The sequence below is a fragment of the Epinephelus moara genome, chromosome 3, assembly GCF_006386435.1.
Source record: "Epinephelus moara isolate mb chromosome 3, YSFRI_EMoa_1.0, whole genome shotgun sequence".
In the NCBI taxonomy this organism is placed as follows: Eukaryota; Metazoa; Chordata; class Actinopteri; order Perciformes; family Serranidae; genus Epinephelus; species Epinephelus moara.
Window position 1 is genome coordinate 5,371,184 of NC_065508.1, and position 19,331 is coordinate 5,390,514.

General features: G+C 42.1%; 1 protein-coding gene across 1 annotated transcript in view; it reads left to right on the forward strand.

Moving 5' to 3' along the window:
* Window positions 1-19,331, forward strand: part of LOC126387853 (polypeptide N-acetylgalactosaminyltransferase 10-like) — a 125,268-nt gene that overhangs the window by 41,899 nt on the left and 64,038 nt on the right. The window contains exons 3-4 of the mRNA XM_050040577.1: window positions 1,335-1,473; window positions 12,191-12,357. Coding sequence (XP_049896534.1) covers window positions 1,335-1,473; window positions 12,191-12,357 — 306 coding nt within the window. The remainder of the gene's footprint in view (window positions 1-1,334; window positions 1,474-12,190; window positions 12,358-19,331) is intronic.

Below are 19,331 nucleotides of genomic sequence, written 5' to 3' on the forward strand. Positions count from 1 at the left end.
GGCGTTGTCACGTAAATGACAAATTCCAGCACGCCATAGCACAACACAGCAGCATGTCAAGTGGGCCGAACCCGAGCAAAATTGCTCAATTTTTCATTTGTTATTATATAGTTTATTATGGAGTCCATGATTTCCCCGTGACACTTACAAATGTTTGCGTAACTGTGCTTGGATGTTGTTTTATGAGGCGCTTTCAGTTGTCTCTTTGTCTTTAATGTTACACGGCTTGGCTTTCTCTCGCATGCACTCTTCCTACTTTTCTCTGTGCTGTCTCAAGTGTTGATATAGATTGGTTGTGTTGCCGCGGGACGTGGCGACTTTAACTTTTAAACTTTTACACAGCACGTCTTTCTGAATCCAAAGTATTCCCATGTAATAGACGTTGCGTTTTTTTTGCCACCAACTCAGCCTGTTCATGGTCGTGCTCCTGCTCTTCTTCTGCGTCTATGTTGGTCACTGCTGCACGCCGGGCGGTCACCTGAGCATACATGCTGCACACACCAGGATAGCTTGTGGGCGTGATGTCAACAAACTCCACACACTACAGGAGAGGTAGTCACGTTGACAAGCACACAACATTTATTTACATTAAATTGCAAATCGCAGCCTTTTATGCAGTTATGTAATCGCACAGCCTGACATCGAGATTGCGATTGGGATTAGATTGATCTGCAGCACTATTTTAGACCTTTGTTTTTGTGCATCCGTTGATTCATATATTTAAAACATTTTTTTCATACACTGCTGGCATGTCACTTTAGTTGCCATTTTCTTTCTTCCTCTTTTTTTTAAATAAGGTAAGGTAAGGTAACTTTATTTGTACCCGAAGGTAGATTTGGTTCACAGTTTAAGTGATGATTTGGCTGAAATACTATTCATATTGGCACTAAAAGGTCTTTAAAAAAAGTCTCTAAGCTTGTCTTTCCCATGTAAGAGTAGCCATGGGAAAGCAACACTGATGGTTAGTTTTGCATATGATGGGAATTTTGTTCAGTTTGTGATCTGTGTTCACTCACAAGAGCGAAAACCTACTCAGCTGGTTTTATTTCAGGATGCTCCCAACCTTGAGGCTCACCACTTTTAATACTTATTGTTGTTTATTATTATTTGTTTAATATTATAATAATTATAATTATTTGTTTATTGTTTAAACTTTAATTATGGCCATTATCTTATCTAAATGAAAGTATTTTCCTAGTTTTTTAAAGGATGTGTAGGCTTTCAGTAACTCCTGCAATATATATTTATCTGCAGAGGAGATACAGTGTGGTGGAACTGATACACTGAGGTCTCGCACTTGTCTTGATAGTGAAATCTGTGTGTGTTTGATGCAGGTAACGGTGAACAGGGGAAAGCATTCCCCCTGACAGATGCTGACCGTGTCGACCAGGCCTACAGAGAAAACGGCTTCAACATTTATGTCAGTGACCGGATCTCCCTCAATCGCTCCGTCCCGGACATCCGCCATCCAAAGTAAGCTGTGTGTGGGTGTGAGTGTGTGTGAGGGGTGTTTACACAGGGAGGAAGGCAGTGGAGGAAGAGCAAGGGACGATGTGCCAACATAAACATGTAGGTGTGGCCAGTTTGCTGTATACTAGCCACTCGAGGGTGTTTTATAACTGACAGTATTATACAAAGTTTATGATGCAACCACTGCAAATGGTAATAAACTATAAATACTGATAAAGTGCGCACAGTTTTTCTGCAAAAACATCTGTCTTGATAAGCTGTTTTGCGTCACGTTAAACCATGACTCCATCACTAGAATTGATTTGTAATTACATTTTAGATAAATAGATTTTCTGACTCAACAAATAACAGCGACTTTTTTTTCCAGAGCAGATCCAACTGAAGCACATTGGTGTTTTTCATCCCATTTCAATCTGCCACATCAGTCATTTTTATGGACTGTGCAATGGTGACCAGACGAAGAGCACTTCCTTTTAGAATTTCCAGTAAAGTGCGCGGTAACCTCGGGCAAAACTGCCGTTTTTCCTCAAAGAAATAAATCTTGTGTGTTTGTATGAGCAGTTTCATCTGAATAGGGGCAGGAGCAGGCCACTGAGGGCCAAGAGTCTGCAGGTTTTCATTCCAGCCAAAGACTGCAGCAGGTTATTTCACAGATTGGCACTCCATCAACCGGAAAGGAAAAATGAATCACCTGGTGCAGCCTTTGGTTGGATTGAAAACCTGCAGACTCCCGGCCCCTCGTGACAGATGGTTGTTGTTCCCCAAAAATAAGGTTGACTATTGGACTAGAGGCCAGCTTGAATGCAAGGCTGACCTGGGAAGTCTGTTTTTTTTTAAGGGAAGGTGACAGAAAGTCAAATAGATGATAGAATTCTGAGCTTTCTGATGATTTGAGGAGAGGCTGTTTATTTCCGAGTATGAGTCAGAAATGTTGGCACAGCTGCTTGTATTAATGTATTTTATTATGTTGCAGCCTGACCAGGCCAACTCTTAGGCTGAAGGATTTATTTTGGTCGAATTGCCAAAACAAGTTCTTTTAGAATTTTCTTTTGAACTGTAAACTTCAACATAATATGGATCTGACTGCTGTTAGACTTGAGAACAAACAGCCTGTCACTCAAGCTCCCCGCCCTTCAATATATTCAACTTTAAGCCTTAATAAAATATAAACAGGTGGGTTATACAAAAATGCGTCTTTGTACGGTTGTCACGTTTATTTCTGCTGTAAAGTTGGACATTTTAACATGGGGGTCTATAGAGCTCATAAGTCACCCCCCTTCCGGTAGACCCCCATTGGACCTCTAGGCTCAGAAAATATGAATGGGAGTCAATGGAGAGAAAATTATTATTTTCTGGTCCCAGTCATTAAATGCCTTGGATTACACACATGTTTTGTGTGGGTCTAAATAATATTTTTTCATTTTAAGAGTTTGACAGTTTATTGTATGATTCTTCAGTTAAAGGCTGTGGAAACAACGTAATGAGAAAGACTACATGTCGCCTATGTGACGTCACGTCATCACACTTTCCCTCCACTTCTCAACTCACAGTGCTGCTGCTGCGTCTTCTGCCATGATCTATGGAGCCATCAGATCAAGATGCTGACGTAGCTGAAACTTTCCACATGTCCAGACTTGTAGTGGTTTTTGCCAGGCTTAAGGCTTTTGTCCTCTCCTTAGAAGAAGGCGGTGAAGTGTACCAGAGACACAGCCATGTTCCGAGTGCGAGTGGTGACGTATATCATACGCGTCGAGAGCAGCGAAGAGCTGTAGTCCACAAAGCGCTCTCACACAAAACCTAACAGTATCAAACTTCTTCCCGCTAAATTGTAGCCTTCTTTGCATGAAAAAATATATTAAAAATTCACAAACAACATATGTGAAATTCATGGCACAATTCAAACGGGACCAGAAAAAAATTTTCATCTAGCCACTGAAATACATTATGAGAAATCGATTTTTAAGTTCCCATGTACCGGAAACAGAAACACACAACTTACAGGTTCTATGGGCATTGACTTTGTTTTGGAGCCAGCCTCAAGTGGCCAATCAAGGAACTGCAGTGTTAGGCATTTCTGAATTGGCTTCATTTTTCAGCCTCAGAGATTGCTTCTTGGACTGTACATAACATCATGTCTAATCGTGACACCCAACCATGATTATTTTCCTCAGCCATAAGAACCATTGTATGAGGGTACATTGAGTAGCTGCACTGAGCGCCCATCCCCCCTCCTGCACCAGTTGTGAAGGGATGACAGTGGTCAATAGGACAATTCTACCCCAACACCAAACCAGACTTATTGCATTGTTTACACCTTTAATTTTCCATGCTGGATCTGTCCCAACTCATTACAACATCCACTGTTTGGAACAATTGTTCCAATTAACAGCCTGCCCAGTCTATTCACAGGAGACATGTAGCTTTACACTGACAGAAGCCGATTACACACCACACAACACCTATGTGCTTATAAACCGTGTTCTTGACAGCAATTATCAGTGTCATTGATGTCCCCCTCTGTGCACGAGGTGTGAAGAACTGATAGATGTGTGCTCAGGAGCGGCCTTTATTCTGACTGCAGGGGGACTGGGTTTTTTTTTCAAGGAGCAGTTCCTCAGGAGGAAGGAGAGTAAGGAGAACTGAAGGAGCAGAAAGTCTAGTTTTACCACAGTGGTCACGGTGAACCACAGTTGCCGCAATGTTCATTGTACTCCAGTTAATTGTGCAAGTAAATTTCACAGCAAACTACCCATTAAAGTTTGATGTTTCTCAAGTAGAGATGGGAATGTTGATTTGATGGCAGCACCAGAGGGAAGGTGAGGAGGTGATCAGAAACATCAGGATTCACCCCCTGGGTATCAGTCATTCAGAGCAAACTTCATAAATATCTAAACAGTATTTGTTTTTATATTATGCTCTGACCAAAGTGGATTGAAGGTTGTTCCCCAGAAGACTGGTCCTGCTGATTTTGGTGATTTACTGACTTTTATCCAGTGTCGCTAACAGGTTAGAATATCCACTTGTCGAGCATTTGAATTGGATGTGAAAGCAAACCTTGAAAACTGACCGAATTCCTGTCAGCCTTTGCCTCCACTTTAGATTAATGCATGCGTTGTACTGGACTGTACTTTGCCCCGAGGCTCAGCTCTCTATTTACCAGTCGATTTAAGTTTCAACCTTCACCTGTGGTCTTGAGCTTAGGTTAGAAACGGAGATGTTAGATAGCAGATAGAAGTGGCTGGCCTCTGCCTTAGGGACTGCTCCTTCTCATTTGGAGGAGTCAGTTGAGGTTGTTCAGGCATCTGATGAAGCTGCCCCCTGGATGCCTCCTTGTTGAGGGAATGTCTAAATGGGAAGAGACCCCGGAGCAGACCCAGAGCTCTGTAGGGATTATATATCCTATCTAGCCTGGAAACACTTTAGAGTCCCCTAAGAACAGCTTGCTGATGTGACTGGACTACCCTGCTTTAGGGTGGTGCCATGCTAAACTTTAGCATGTCAACACCTAAGAGTGCTATTATCCTAAATGTTAGTGTGTTAAAATGCAGCTTAAATTCTCCTTTAATCATAGACTTGAGGCATGGAGGTGGTGTCCATTAAGCTCAACATTAAGTGTTCAAGCTGGGGCAGGCAGCTTAATTTTGGTGTCACTGGGCAAAAACACCCATTGAAAACCTTGAGCACATAGTTATTCAGGTGGTCTAAAAGAACACTAGATGTCTGCACCTCTACTTGGCTCTGTTTTCAGGCTTTAGAAAATCTAGGCTGACAGGAGACTTGGCCAATCACAGGCTATTGTCAGGGAGAGCCGCTGTCAATCATGTCAATCACAGCTTGGAGCTGCGGTCACACTGTCAAACTAGGCAGCGCTGATCAAATATGCATCAAGATTCTGTCACTGCATTGCCTATATATTTTCTCATATTTTTTCAGAGATGTATTTTAGTATAATGTTGAGCTGTAAAATGAAAAGGTTTGCTCCAGCTGGTGGGCGATGCTTTGTTTTTGGGTTAATTGTGCTCGAGCAGTGACTGACATGATTGACTGCTGTGTTAGAGACTTCTTGGCTCTGACCGGTTGTTTTTGTGATTCTTGCTAATGCCATTATGAGCACCATGAGGAGGCAGAGGAGTATGATTTTTTCAGATCTTCTGCCTCGTACTACAGTCAGCATATAGTGACAGTTATTTGAAAATAACGTTTTGTCGTATTTGCTAAAAAATATATAGTTACGTATTGTAGCTTTAAAGGTCTACCATGCATGATTGTCAGTTATGCCAGGTTCACACTACATCATATTAGCCTGCCGCAACGTCGTACGGTATCTGCTCGGATCGTGATGACAGTGAGTGCCGTACGTGATAATCCATTGTTTTATCTCATGTAGTGTGTCATAGTAGACGAAAACTAACGCCACGTCTGGCACGCCTTACGACCTCCCAACAGAAAGCCTAGCATGTTTGCTTTTCTTTTTGTTGTTCACGAGTTTTCCCGTCGTAGACGTCACTTTGACCAAAAGAAACACAGAGCGATCTGCTGCCATAGACAACTGTAGGTCAACAACACCCCAGGCTATTTGATATTTTCTCAAGGGATGTTACCACACAGAGTGAAAAGGGAAAATGATGGCGTGAAGCAGCAGAGGCACTTTAGCAACCCGGTAAGTGCTGCCATTAGCATCAAGCTAGCAATGAATGTATTTTCTTTTTAATTGAGGATAAAGGAATAACATTTAAAATGAAGTGGCGGGGATTTTACTCACCACAACTGCAGAGGGTACCAGCCTAATACATTATAAAGGGGCCGTTATTTATCAGCTCCTGCTTGCCTTGATAAAGTTAATGCATCACGCCGTCATTTCAAACTCAACACTTCCTGTGTCTGTATAAAATTAAAAGCCCCCCATAACTTCAGTTGAGAGTGTCCCTTCATTTTCTAAAAAGGCTTTTATTGTGAAACATTTGCAGGAACTTGTTGTGGAGGATTCAGTGACTTGCATAGTTTCATGCCGTGCTTCAAATGTAGCTCCTGCCATCTGCTGGCGCTTTTTTATGTTACTAAAATAACATTTGGTGGGCACATGAACAGCCACAGTGACTGAAATAATAGTTATTATAATGACACCACACATGTCGTGAAAGATGACCAGGGATGATTGGTCGTGGACCATCGTGAAGTCTGTCATGTCTGTTGGCTAAGTTGGTCTGTCGGCCATGGCACGATTTTATGACTCCATAATCACCTAATCCGACATAGTGACAGTCGGAACAGACAAAAATGTCGAGCAGTGTGAACCCCGCATTACGGTTTGTAGTTGCACCAACGAAAGTGTTTGCGTTTTCACCTCGCCATATTTGCTTTTTTGGTGCTGTCTCTCTCGGATGCCTGCTGCTTATGGCCTGGCACCTGCTTTGTACCTTTTTATAAAACTGCAACCTCACCTGAGTTCAGTGGGGGTACATGCCCATAAACATCCCCAACACAGGAAATAGGAGGAAAAATAAGTAAATACAGGCAGTGACCAGAGTTTCTGTTTAAAAATAATACACTGCCACACACTACTAGTGGGTCATAAGTGATGACTGAGAGGGATTACCTCTGTATGAGTCTCTACATTGTTTTTAGGAAAATCTTGCATTTTATATCTTTAAAAAATAGGCGGTAGAGATATTATGAGCCATATGGACCTGTGGCTACAGCACAGACTGCTGGGTTTCTTCCAGCTCTCCTCTGACTCATTAAACAACAAAATACTGAAAATAAACACACCAGCAACACTATAAATACCGTCTGCTAAACAGCTTCGGACCTGCTGACCCGATTCGTCACAGATCAGCCTTCAGCGCTTTCACTCTACCTGACAAGAGCCTTCTTTTGACCCTGCCGTCACTTTCATGTGGAAAGCAGTTTAAAATGGTTTCTCTCTCAAGGTCTCTTCCGGACAACACTTCATGTTCTCTCACATTTTTTTCCTCCACATTTATAAATCTCCTGCATCCTGTGCCATTATGAAGCATTTTCCATCCCACAATATTCTAGCCACCTTCAACCAACATTGCACATTCTTTAAAATTAATACATGACAGAAAATAATTTGTACGTTCCCATAGCTGTCAGGGGAACAGTCTGATTTTTTGTGAGCTCTGAGGTGGAGCAGTAAGGCAGCTTTGGAGCCAGTGTGGGATTTATGATTTCCATGCCTTCTGGACAGCAGCGTTTTCTTTTTAAGATTCTGAATGAAAGTTATTTGTATATTCATTGTCCCTCTCCCACAGCACAGCGCTTCAAGTAGGGATGCACGATATGAGGAAAATATGCAATATTTCTGCTGCTTTGGGTAAACTGCTAAAATGTAACAAATTGCATGTTGTATTAAGAAATATTGAGAAGAAATTATTTCCAACATTTGGACAAACTGAGCATTAAACCTAACACAAAAGGCACTCATTAAAAAGAATGATAGTCATATTTTAAAGTGCAGTTTTCTACTGGTACTCTCTTTCAACTGACTCAAAAAATCCCTGCGTGTAATATCATATTCTTTTGTGATATGTTGACATTGCAATATTGATAAAGAAAAAGATATACTATGCAGCCCTAGTTAACAGAGAATCCAGAGGAGCACAAATGTGAGAATGTAGAGCCTGCTCTTGCAAAAAATGACCACTTCATTTGACTGTGCAAGCAGCTTTCTTAGGCCCATACTTGTGTTTATTGTAAGGCGGCACCCTTATTGGATCTACAAATCTTGAAGAACGACCTGCAGTGTGGGCGAGAGGGAAGTTGGATGGGTCAAACAAACACAGGACTTTCACCCAGGAGACCAGTGTTTGTGTCGAAAAGTCAACATTGGCTTCTTTTAATGTACGTAGCCTAGTGTGCTAGTATATGTAGCATTCTAGGCCAGTGACTTATGTGACGTGTCATATGGTTAGTGACAAAAGCTTAGGGGCTTTCACACCAACCAAAGAAGGGAGTGTCGTTTGCTCATTTGGATGTATGCAGGAAGAATAGCTGATGTCATGACATCAGCTAATGGGGATCCTAGAAATAAACAAACAAATAAACAAACCTGAAAGTCCGGACTAAGGTTTTTGCTACATTGTATACATTTGGTCCGGTTGGTTTGGTTTCACACTGCATTAAGGCGACCGGACCAAATGACATATTGACGTTAACTACGTATGTTGCGTCTCCCTGCACTTGACTCATTCGAGATGAACTGCGCCTCACCTGTAAAGTAGACGAGAGCAGGCAGCCGCAGCGGGGGGCGGTGACAAAAAGCTGCGGTGAAGTCGGACAGTTTCCCGACAGTTTCCAGCAGCCTTCAGTCCGTACAGGTAGTCACAGACACACACAGTTTCTTCTTCGTGTGTGTTTCTTATTCGTGTGTAGGCTAACCACCAAAACTTCCTGTTAAAGGTTTTAAAGTGCGAACTATCGAAAAAAAGCTTTCACACTGCAAAAGTCCGAACCATGATTTCGTTTGGGACCACCTATTTTGGTCGGACCAAATTTCAGGTCTTTGGTCCGGACCATGGTCTGGGGGAGCTTTCACACCTGTAAATTTGGTCAGGATCAAACGGAAAAGTCCTGAAGTCCAGACCAAACGAGGTAGGTGTGAAAGCACCCTTAGTGACTAGTTTACTTTAAAACCAAACCATGATTTATTTTCTAAACCTAATCATATAGTTTTCTCACCTAAACCCAACCAGGTAGTTCTGGAGTGGAATTGCGACTGTTGCATGAAGCTAGGGACGTGTATAAAATGAAATATACACAGTATATAGATCAATTTCTGTTCTATTTTAGATGACTCATTGCACTTTGTTGTGGCATTACATTTGTGGTTGCAACAACAAAGTGTTTTGAATAAGCTGAAAGTGAAAATATCTAACATTACTAAATAATGTAAAAAGGAAAAATATCTGTATTTGAATCCTTAAAAAATGTACAGCTTCTATTGCTGTCATTATAAGCAGCCAGAAGACACAATTACAGTCTCTGTGTTGTAATTTTGTTGTGTAACTGTTAGATGTGTCTTATGCAACCAATGCTATTTTCTTTAATGATAGTCCATAATAAGCAGGGTCTTGTGTTTGAACTGTCGTGCGATGGGTTTCAATTGAAATCCAGCCCTTGGCTCATCACGCACAAACCAACGAAAGCGGGTCAAAGTCTGACCCGACAGACGAAGGGCTGTTGTGTCCAACACTGAAATCCTCTCAACAGGACCACAGAAATTACTTGTCAGGGCTGCTCTGGACCGCCAAGGTTCCACACGCCTCACACAGGACAGACAGGGATAGGGGTGGTGCACTGGATGGTGGATGGTGGATGGTGGAGGGGAGCAGGTGTGTCTGTTTGATTAGTCAGAGTGACAGCAGAGTGACAGGTGTCTGACAACCAGGTGCCACATCAGTCCTCAGGGGGGGACCCAGACCTCCCAGCAGCATTCATTCATTCATTTCACTCTCACTCTCACTCACCAAGTGAATGACATGATAGAGAGACAGAGAGAGCGAGGGAGTTTCAGGCAGCCAGACAGGCCTGAGAGACTCCGAGATAATTACTGTCTCCACAGATTCCCCCTCGACTTCTCAGAAAGAGAGCGAGAGGAAAGAGAAAGGGATGGAAGGGCAAGCCGGCAGGTGGTATGCTTCATTACATCTTATTAAAAGAGCAACACATTGTTCAGGTTGGGCTGGTTTGAGAGCACTGCAGTGCGCTGAAGAAAAGGGCAGCGTCACTGGCTCTAGAAGATTTCCTGTCCTGCTGTCAATTAGGATTTGGAGATTTGAATGAAACACACTAAATAATTTCATAAAACTAGGTAGAGATGTTATGGCCAACAGGTCATGTGACTGACTGTAGCTACCTTTATCATTAGCTCTTTTTTTTCCAAGTCGCTATCATTACATTAAAATGCGCCCAAATTTACTTTTAATTGCAAAAAAATGTTTAATAAAAGCTGTTGTATGGACTGCAGAACTGAAATGGCATAAATAGAGAGGATCCAGAAACTGGAATGAGCTGACTTTTGTAAACGGATTTTGAGAAAATTAAAATGTAAATCATCAAGTTAAACTGTTTAGAGATAAGGGCCTGTTTATACGGTTCCGTATATTTCTGAAAATTGGTATTTATCTTTGCGTTTGCACCTATCATTTACACGTAACCGGTGTTTTTCTCGATGAAAACAGAGATTTTCAAAAACGGCTTCCAAAGTGAAAGTTTTTAAAAATATCCATTTCGATGGAGATGTGATAGACGGAGATTTTGGAAAATGATGACGTTGCAACCCAGTTCGCACATGCCCATTAGGCGCCCAGGAACCACAACAACAATGGCAGATATATGCCGGGTTGTTTACGTTTTGTTAGCACTTTTAGGACTTCTTACGAGCTTATAAATGAATTTTGCACTGCTGCATCAACATCTCCGCTACATCGGCGCACAAAGAAGTCTGCTGTGCCCAATATAAGTAAGTGCATAGCAGCTAACTATTCTACATAATATGTAGTTTAACATTGTTTTTATCACTAGCACCAAGAGGAAAACAAATCACTGTGCATGCACAGAACGATCTTCTATGGTGTTTGACATATGGCGTATCGCTACCTATTGGTATTTCGATCCCCGGGTCCTCCAGTCTGAACATCGAAGTATCCTTGAGCAAGATACTGAGCCCCAAATTGCTCCCAATTGCTGTTCCATGTGTGTGCCAGTGTGTTAAAAACTGAGTAGCAGGTGGCACCTTGAATGGTAGCCTTGGCCACCATTGTATGAATGTGTGTGTCAATGGGTGAATGTGACTTGTTGTGTAAAAAGCACTGAGTGGTCGGATGACTAGAACGGCGCTATACAAGTGCTTAAGTGCTTATGACGTATGCCTGCAGGTGAGCACTCCACATCTGTCCAGCCCTCAGGAGCACTCTATTCAAGTATTTTTTATTTGAGTTTCTTCTTGTTTTTCTGGAGCACCAACTCCAGAAACTTTTCTGGGAGGCTTCTTAGGATTTTCCTTCGTAGCCTCCACCATACTCCTAGCTGCTGCTCTGATGCTATGGTCTCTCCCCCTTTCTTTCCCCTACATCTTTATCTTGAACTGTTGACACACATAGCATCAGAAGAAAACACCAGTAAATTATTCTCTGCCCCCTTCACTCTGGCTTGTGGATGTAAAACACATCACTTTGTGTGTGCCTGCATGAGAAAGTTACTGAGACATACAGAGACCTTTTCCTCGTGGCGTTTGGCTTAATCGGCATGGTGTGAACTCATCTGGCAAAGGCTTGGATGTTATGTCGTGTATTCAATTATGTATAAAAGTCCTGCACTCTAGCTCTAGGCATGTTAAGCTTAAGCATGCAATGTTTACCATCCAAGCCTATGCACATACTTATCATGTTATGTTAGCATCAGTACATACAGCTGAGGCATAATGGTGTTTGGGTCATGTGAAAGCTATCCCGGCAAGAAATAAGCAGAAATTATGACCTGTTGGTGGCACTACATGAAAAGTCATTATTGAATTATGGCAAAGGCACTATTTTGTGTAGAAACAAACCCTATAGCTATTTATATTTCACTCAGAACCAAAATGTTGGACCAACCACTATGTCACAAGTGTGGCTACAAAATATGGTTATTATTTTGCAGGGATGACCCACTCAGGTCTACGTCTCACTCTGAATTTGTCATTTTGTTTCATGTGTAGCTGCAAACAGAAGCTGTATTCAGAGAAGCTGCCCAACACCAGCATCATCATCCCGTTCCATAACGAGGGCTGGTCATCGCTGCTGAGGACGGTCCACAGCGTGCTCAACCGCTCTCCTCCACAGCTCATAGCAGAGGTCATCCTGGTCGACGACTTCAGCGACAAAGGTACAGAGGACGCTCACTCATCTCGGATTAGGAGACGCACACACATTCACACAGATACAAGAGCCCAGCTGCAGGCTTGCTTGTAATAACTGAGAGTTTTAGTGGACTGTGGTATTTTCTGCCTGTGTCTCTTTCTTTCTTTCTTTCTTTCTTTCTTTCTTTCTTTCATGTATCCCACATTTATTTGTTTGCAAGTGTGTTGGTGACCGTTGGACAAATAATGAGCTGTTCAGAAACCAGAGCATTAGCAAGCTTCTGCAGAGGCCCAGATGCGATCTCAAGATGCTCTTGCTTTTGTACATCATAAGCAGGCAGAGGGAGAAAACACACACACACACACACACACACACACACACACACACACACACACACACACACACCCTTGTGAGTCAGTGTTTCAGGAATGTACCTCACTGGCCCATTCGGTCATTTATTAAAAGGATCAGAGAGCAGATAGCATTGCTGAGCTGAGCTCACCGCTCTACTCTTGAGTGTGTGTTTCTGTATTTGTGTGTGTGTACATGTTTAAACTTTGGTTCTACTGGGTTGCCAGGGAAAACTTTGCTGTTTTTAATTACTGGATATTGGCGAGTCACTGCTGCTAACTTCTGATGTGATGATGTGAGGTTCATTATTGACCGCTGGTACATAAACATGGCCGACAGCATCACATCCTCACACTGCTGCTGGAACTTGTCAAAAAAATATAATTATATTTGTGTTAATCTTCTTTTCTTTTTAATCTTTTTTAAGATGTTAACCAATTTTTGTCCCGAGACTGCGGATTAGTTTTCAATGCAAAGCCTCTCGCTTCCTCACAGGCTGCATGAGTGATTGTGTTTGGAGCTAAAGACTGCAGCGACCTCTGAACAGATGGTGATGATGAGGGCAATGCGCGACCCTGCCAGTGTTAGCGAGGTTAGCGAGAGAAAAAATCCACTTCCTGGTGTGGATTTGTATTCTCACACAGGCAACTTAATCAGTTTGAACTCTGGAGTTAATGTACAGCTTTGAACCCTTGCATAATAAATCGGGGGACAAGTGCAATATTATCGCCGGGGTGTGAGCAGAGGAGGGAGCAAGATATTCATCATTAAGCCTGGTTCATAGCCACCGTGCAACGCATAATTTCCTGTTCACTTTTCCATTTCCTTAGATATTAAATATTGCACTAAAGATATATGAAGGGAGAGAGAGAGGGAAAAAAATGAAGGATATGAAGAATTATTTTAATTGGACATTAAGAGGTAAATTTCTGCTCAAGTGTGTGTATATGTCAGTTGTTGCATGTTTGTGTGTGAGCTCGATGTTACAGCCTCAGAAGGGCACAGGGGGTGTGCTGATTGTCTGGGCATCCTCAAACTCACCTGCTATTTTGGTTTATGAATGAGCAACACCGTGTAAATGGTGCTGGCTTAGGTGGAATATAGATTGGAGGGAAAGGCAACTAAATAATCGCCAGAATAGATGTTGGCATTGTATGTTTCTGCACACCACGGATATGTCACATTTGCACATTATGTTATTTATGTTATTATGTTTCAGCAACACTGTGGTTACCATGTGGTTGGGTCTAGGGACAAAAATCACTTTGTTCTGGTTAGGAAAAGATCATGTTTTGGCTTAAAATGCTCAGTTTTAGGGGATCAATTCCAAAGGAAATGCAGGGATGTCTTGGTAAAATACAACCACTTTCTGTGGTGCTATCCCCGCTAAAAAAGCAGCGACGAGTTGTTACAAAACACCCGTGTTTGATGCCTGAAAATCCACTTGAAAAACAGTGAGGTTTCATTTACACCACAAGTGATGCACTTGCGAACAGTCGCTGCTTACTCGTGCGTGCATTTCAGCAAGCATGTTAACAGGTTAGAGCATTCACACCGCATCCGTTCTATGCACTGCTCGAGTAGCACTGCTTTCGTGAGCACACTTGAAAATAGAAGAGACACTGTTTTTTTGCGTGAAATGCGAGCACATGGTTGCTGTATTCAACAAAAAACTTGTGTTTGTGTGTGTTGTGAACTCTCTCGGCCACCGTAGACACTGAGACGAATGGGCTGTTTGTGCTAAGGCTAGTAATGCAAAGCAGACAAAGACTACTTACCCATTTGTGATGCTAAGTATTAATTCTCCAAGCGTTGGAATAATCACTGGCGCGTGAACCTCTCCACCCTGGGCTTTGGGTCCAAACTCACTTCTTCTTCTTTGGGGTTTATTGGAGATTTGCAGTCACGGTGCACTACCGCCACCAACTGTTCGGGTGTGGTTTTTATTTTGACGGGACAGCAGCGGCTGCTGCGTGACGTGTCTATTCGGTTTTGGTGTGAATACATGTGTGCTGCCGCTACGCTTGTGGACCGCTTCGCGAGCGCTAACATGAACACATCGCTGGCGGTGTAAATGAGGCCTGACGCTCGCTACAAAACACCCACATTTGGTGCCTCAACAGCTACTTGAAGCCAAGCAATGACTTGCTAAATCACAACTGTTTTGTTTGTTGGGTGAGAACTGTCGTCTGCAGGTGCCTCACTTATGCAACGAGCCATCCACCATCCCCTCCACCTCCAGATGATGAAGTCAGCTCATACATCAGTGTCTTTTATTATATGTATGAAACGTGCAAATAGAATGTATTTATGGTTTGCAGAAACAAACAATGCCAACATTTTTTCTCTGGCAACTGGACTTGATAAATATGCTGTCAGCCAGTCACATCTCTGGACTGATTTCCCTTAAACAGCTGAGCCAATCACAGTGACACATCATGACAATAGCTTGACAAATGAAGAATCAGTATAACGGCCCCATAAATCTGTAGCCAACAGCAGATGGTGCATTGTTTTTAACAAGTAATTCGTACAATAGGTTGGTGCAGTTTTCATAATTACCATATCAGTCATAATGTTGCTGTTTTTCATGTTGCAAATAGTCACATCATATCCTAAAATGTGACATAGCAGCATTAGTATTACATTCCAACAAAAAGTGAACTGTTGAATTTAAAAAAAAAAAAAAGTAAAAGAGGCCGTGATGCACAGGATTAATGAGCCCCCTGTAATTCAACATATCCCTCATAAACAATCACAATATGAGTTATAGCCGACCTATCTGATGAGTGTAGAGGTGTGTGTGATTATTTTGTCACAACCTGGTGTCATTTGCATGTGATTTAATCAAGGACACTGGACGGCTGTGTGTGCGTAATGGCGCTCTGCTGTGGCTCCTCTCTAATGGGAGGCTGCAGATTTATCAATATATCTGCCCTGCCGCTTTCACATGGCTGCAGGGATTTAATGAACTGAAGGAGAAGATTGCATACAGTATAAAGCAGCTGCGGACAACAGATTAATTTATAGATAATGCAGACTAATTTACCAGCGTCCTTGCTTTAACTACATCAAATGCACCAGCGATAACCGTGGCTGGAGGCATTATCTTCTTGGGTTGTCTGTCCGTCCGTCTGTCCTTCTGTCTTTCGATCCTTCCATCTGTCCGTCCTTCCGTCCTATTCTTGTGAGCACGATATCTCAAGAACACGATAGGAGAATTTTTCAATTAGGCACAAACGTCCACTTGGACTCAACGATCAGCTGGAATTTGGTGGTCAAAGGTCAAGGTCATTGTGACCTTCTGAATTATGTTCACACAAATGTCTAGTAGGATGAAAATGTGATAAAGGCATTTTATATCCAGAAGGTCAAAGGTCATCTGTACTCTGACATCAGAGTGTTCTCCAAAAACACTGTCAGGCCATTTTTCAACATCAGAACTCAGGAGCAGAAGGAGAGACATTTGGTCAGATACTCAGTTGGGGACAGTAATTTTGTGTGTCCACCTTGAAACTGTGCTGATTGTTTCGATCTTCTATGCTGCTGTGGGGATGATGTGCATGAAGCATCAACATTTTCTCAGACATGGACGTAAACTTTAAGAGAAACTTGACTGATACAAAGTTACCAAAGTTGAGTGACGTAGTGCCAGAAAAACAGATGTAGTTCTGAGACGTCTATTCTCAGTCCAATTACTCAGACACACTTGTTAGCGCTAATGATCCTCCCACCTGTTTAGGCACCAAAATACCACACAGACTGGCAAAGCAAGCTACAAGGTTAAGGAAACACCAAATGGCCAACACAAAAATAGCTCACATTTCATCAGACCCTCTCAGTCAATTTCCTTGATGCTGATGTCAACAACAACAATCTCCCTGCTCCTTGGAAGCATGCTAGCCCGCAGTATTACAGATGCCCTGTTGCATTAATTGATGCTGTTTTGTTTTGGTACCTCACAGCCGACAAGAGGAAGATAAACAATTGATGAGATGCTTTTTCAGAGTGCAGTTATATTTTCTGAGGTGCTAATTAGTACGCGGTTTCTATGTCGTGTAATTATAGCCTCACTGCAGAGCACTGTTGCAGGAACAGCCTCTTCTCTCCTTTTTGAAATCATAATTAATACAACTATTCCTATTTGACTCAAAGGATACCTGATGATTTATATTTGTCTGTATACTTGGTATGCAGTGCTGAAGTCGACTTTGTGTTTTAATTAGACGGAAAACTTTCCTCTTTGGGTGCTGCAAAGTCTCAGGTGGATTGTGGACTTCTTTTCATTTCAAACTGTTTTACCTTCTTGTGGTATTATCGTAAGAGTGCTAAAGGAGTTATCCTATGCTAAAACTGTACTGTGTTTTTAGGTAAACTGTATGTCTAAGAAACACAATGAGTATGAGCTGTTGGAAGCTCTGATAGCGTCAGTTGGGGATTGTTGTGTGTCGAGGATCATCAGATTCAAGGCGGGGGTCAGATGGCTTTCATTGGAAGTCTCTATTTGTTTACTCCCCACTGTGCCCTGCTTCTCTAAATCTTTTCACTCTACAGTACTGCTTCTGACAGCGTGCTTACTGCCGTGCTGCTGCTTATTCCAGCCTTAAAAGGAATAATGTCTCCTTTAAGCTTAGAACTTGTAAAGAACTAGATTGAATGTAAAAAGTACTAACTGAATGGAGACTAAACAGTGGTGACAGCTGCTGTATGACTGCAACACATTTAACCCGATCGGCCCGAACGACGCATAGTGCGTCCAAATTCACACCTGTTCTTCTCTATTGATTTTCTCCGCGACCGTGCGCCATAGCGATAATCCACGCATATCATGTGAAACAGCAGAATCATAGCTTTCTGACAAGCACTTGTTGGTAGTCCAATGTTTTCACAGCGAAAAAAAATGATAAAGTTACACTAAAATTATGTATAACAGAGCTTTCATGCAGCTCTGCACACACATTACTCTTGGATGGATTACTCGCGAATGCAGGCTCGCACAGAAATGACACGCATATCACATGAAAGCGCAGGAGCAGAGCTTTCCAATGATGCCACACACATCATTGTACTGCCATCCCATCATGCTATAAATACAGATTGATTGTCAGACCCCCAATTTTTTGCCATTCTGGTTTGATTTGGGCGGAGGAGGCGAATTTCCATTTCTGACTTCCGTTTATATATAAGTAAATATGCTGAACCATTGCGATGGATTCAGAGTTTGCAGTGACACTAATTATGTTCCGCCTCGTTAGTTCACCGCACGGACCGTTCAACCTGGCAACAACTGCAGCCAGCTCAAACGTGATTGGTCAATATCACGCGGACTACAAACAGCCTACAACCGGAAACCAGGGCTCTTCCGCTCTTCTACCGAAGGCAAGATCTCCCGGGTTTGCCTACAGACTCGACATCTGAGTCTGTATATAGAGACTATCCAGATTGCTACTAGTGCAAAGTTCAAAACCAGCATCTGTGATGGTGTGGGGTGTGTGTTAGTGCCCATGGCATTATGGGTAACCTCTTCTGTGAAGGCACCATGAATGCTGAAAGGTACATAAAGGTTTTGGAGCAACATATGCTGCCATCTAGATGATGTCTTTCACAGTGGCATCCCTGTTGATTCCAGCAAGACAATGAGACACATCCTGCATGTGTTACAACAGTGTGGCTACGTAGTAAAAGGGTGTGGGCTCTAGACTGACAGTCCAGACCTGACTCCCATTGAAAATGTGTGAGGCATTATGAAGTGCAAAATATGAAAATATAATACCCGGACTGTGAGCAATTGAAGTTGTCAAGCAAAAATGGGAAAGAATTTTCCTGTCAAACATTCAATAATTAGTGTCCTCAGTTCCCAACGACTTCTACTTTCTCCTTTGGTACTTGTTGCAAGCATAAAATTCAGAGTGTTTATTTACAAAAAAACAGTAAAGTTGATAATTCAGACATTAAATATCTTGTCCATCCATCCATTCATTTTTATCTGCTCATTCAGGGCCAGGTAGTTGGGGCAGCGGGCCAAGCAAAGCACCCCAGACGTCCCCAGCAACGCTTTCCACCTTCTCCTGGGGGAGGTCTTGTCTTTGTACTGTATTCAATTGAGTTTAGGTTAAAAATGATTTGCAAATCATTGCATTCTGTTTTTACCAAAGTTTTACAAAGGGTCCCAACTTTTTCAGTATCTGTGTTTTAAAAACCCCCAGTTATTTACAATATATTACATTATGTGTTGGTGGTGCTAGTGTTAAATGAAAATAAGACTTCACCTACATGAATTGGGGCTATTTCCTTATAGTCTGATATTGGCTACTAAAAAAATACCACTCAATAATGTTATGTCTCTACAGCTTAGTTAGAAAATTAATTTCTGCAATAAATCTGCAGTGATACTATACAATCCACCTCTTTTCTCCTCTCAACCCAACCCAAAGTTTGACTCTAAGATATAACACTTGGTTAAGATACCTTTGTAGTTGCAATATTCTGATCACATAGTGGGGCAATTATGAGCAGGAAGACGTATTCAAGGGAGCTTCAATGTCCAAGGAACCCTGAGAGCTGGCTGGTGAAAAGAATTAATTATTATGTTGTCTGAATAGGTCTTTTTTGATGTCATGTTTCTCAAATCCTCACATCCTATTACAA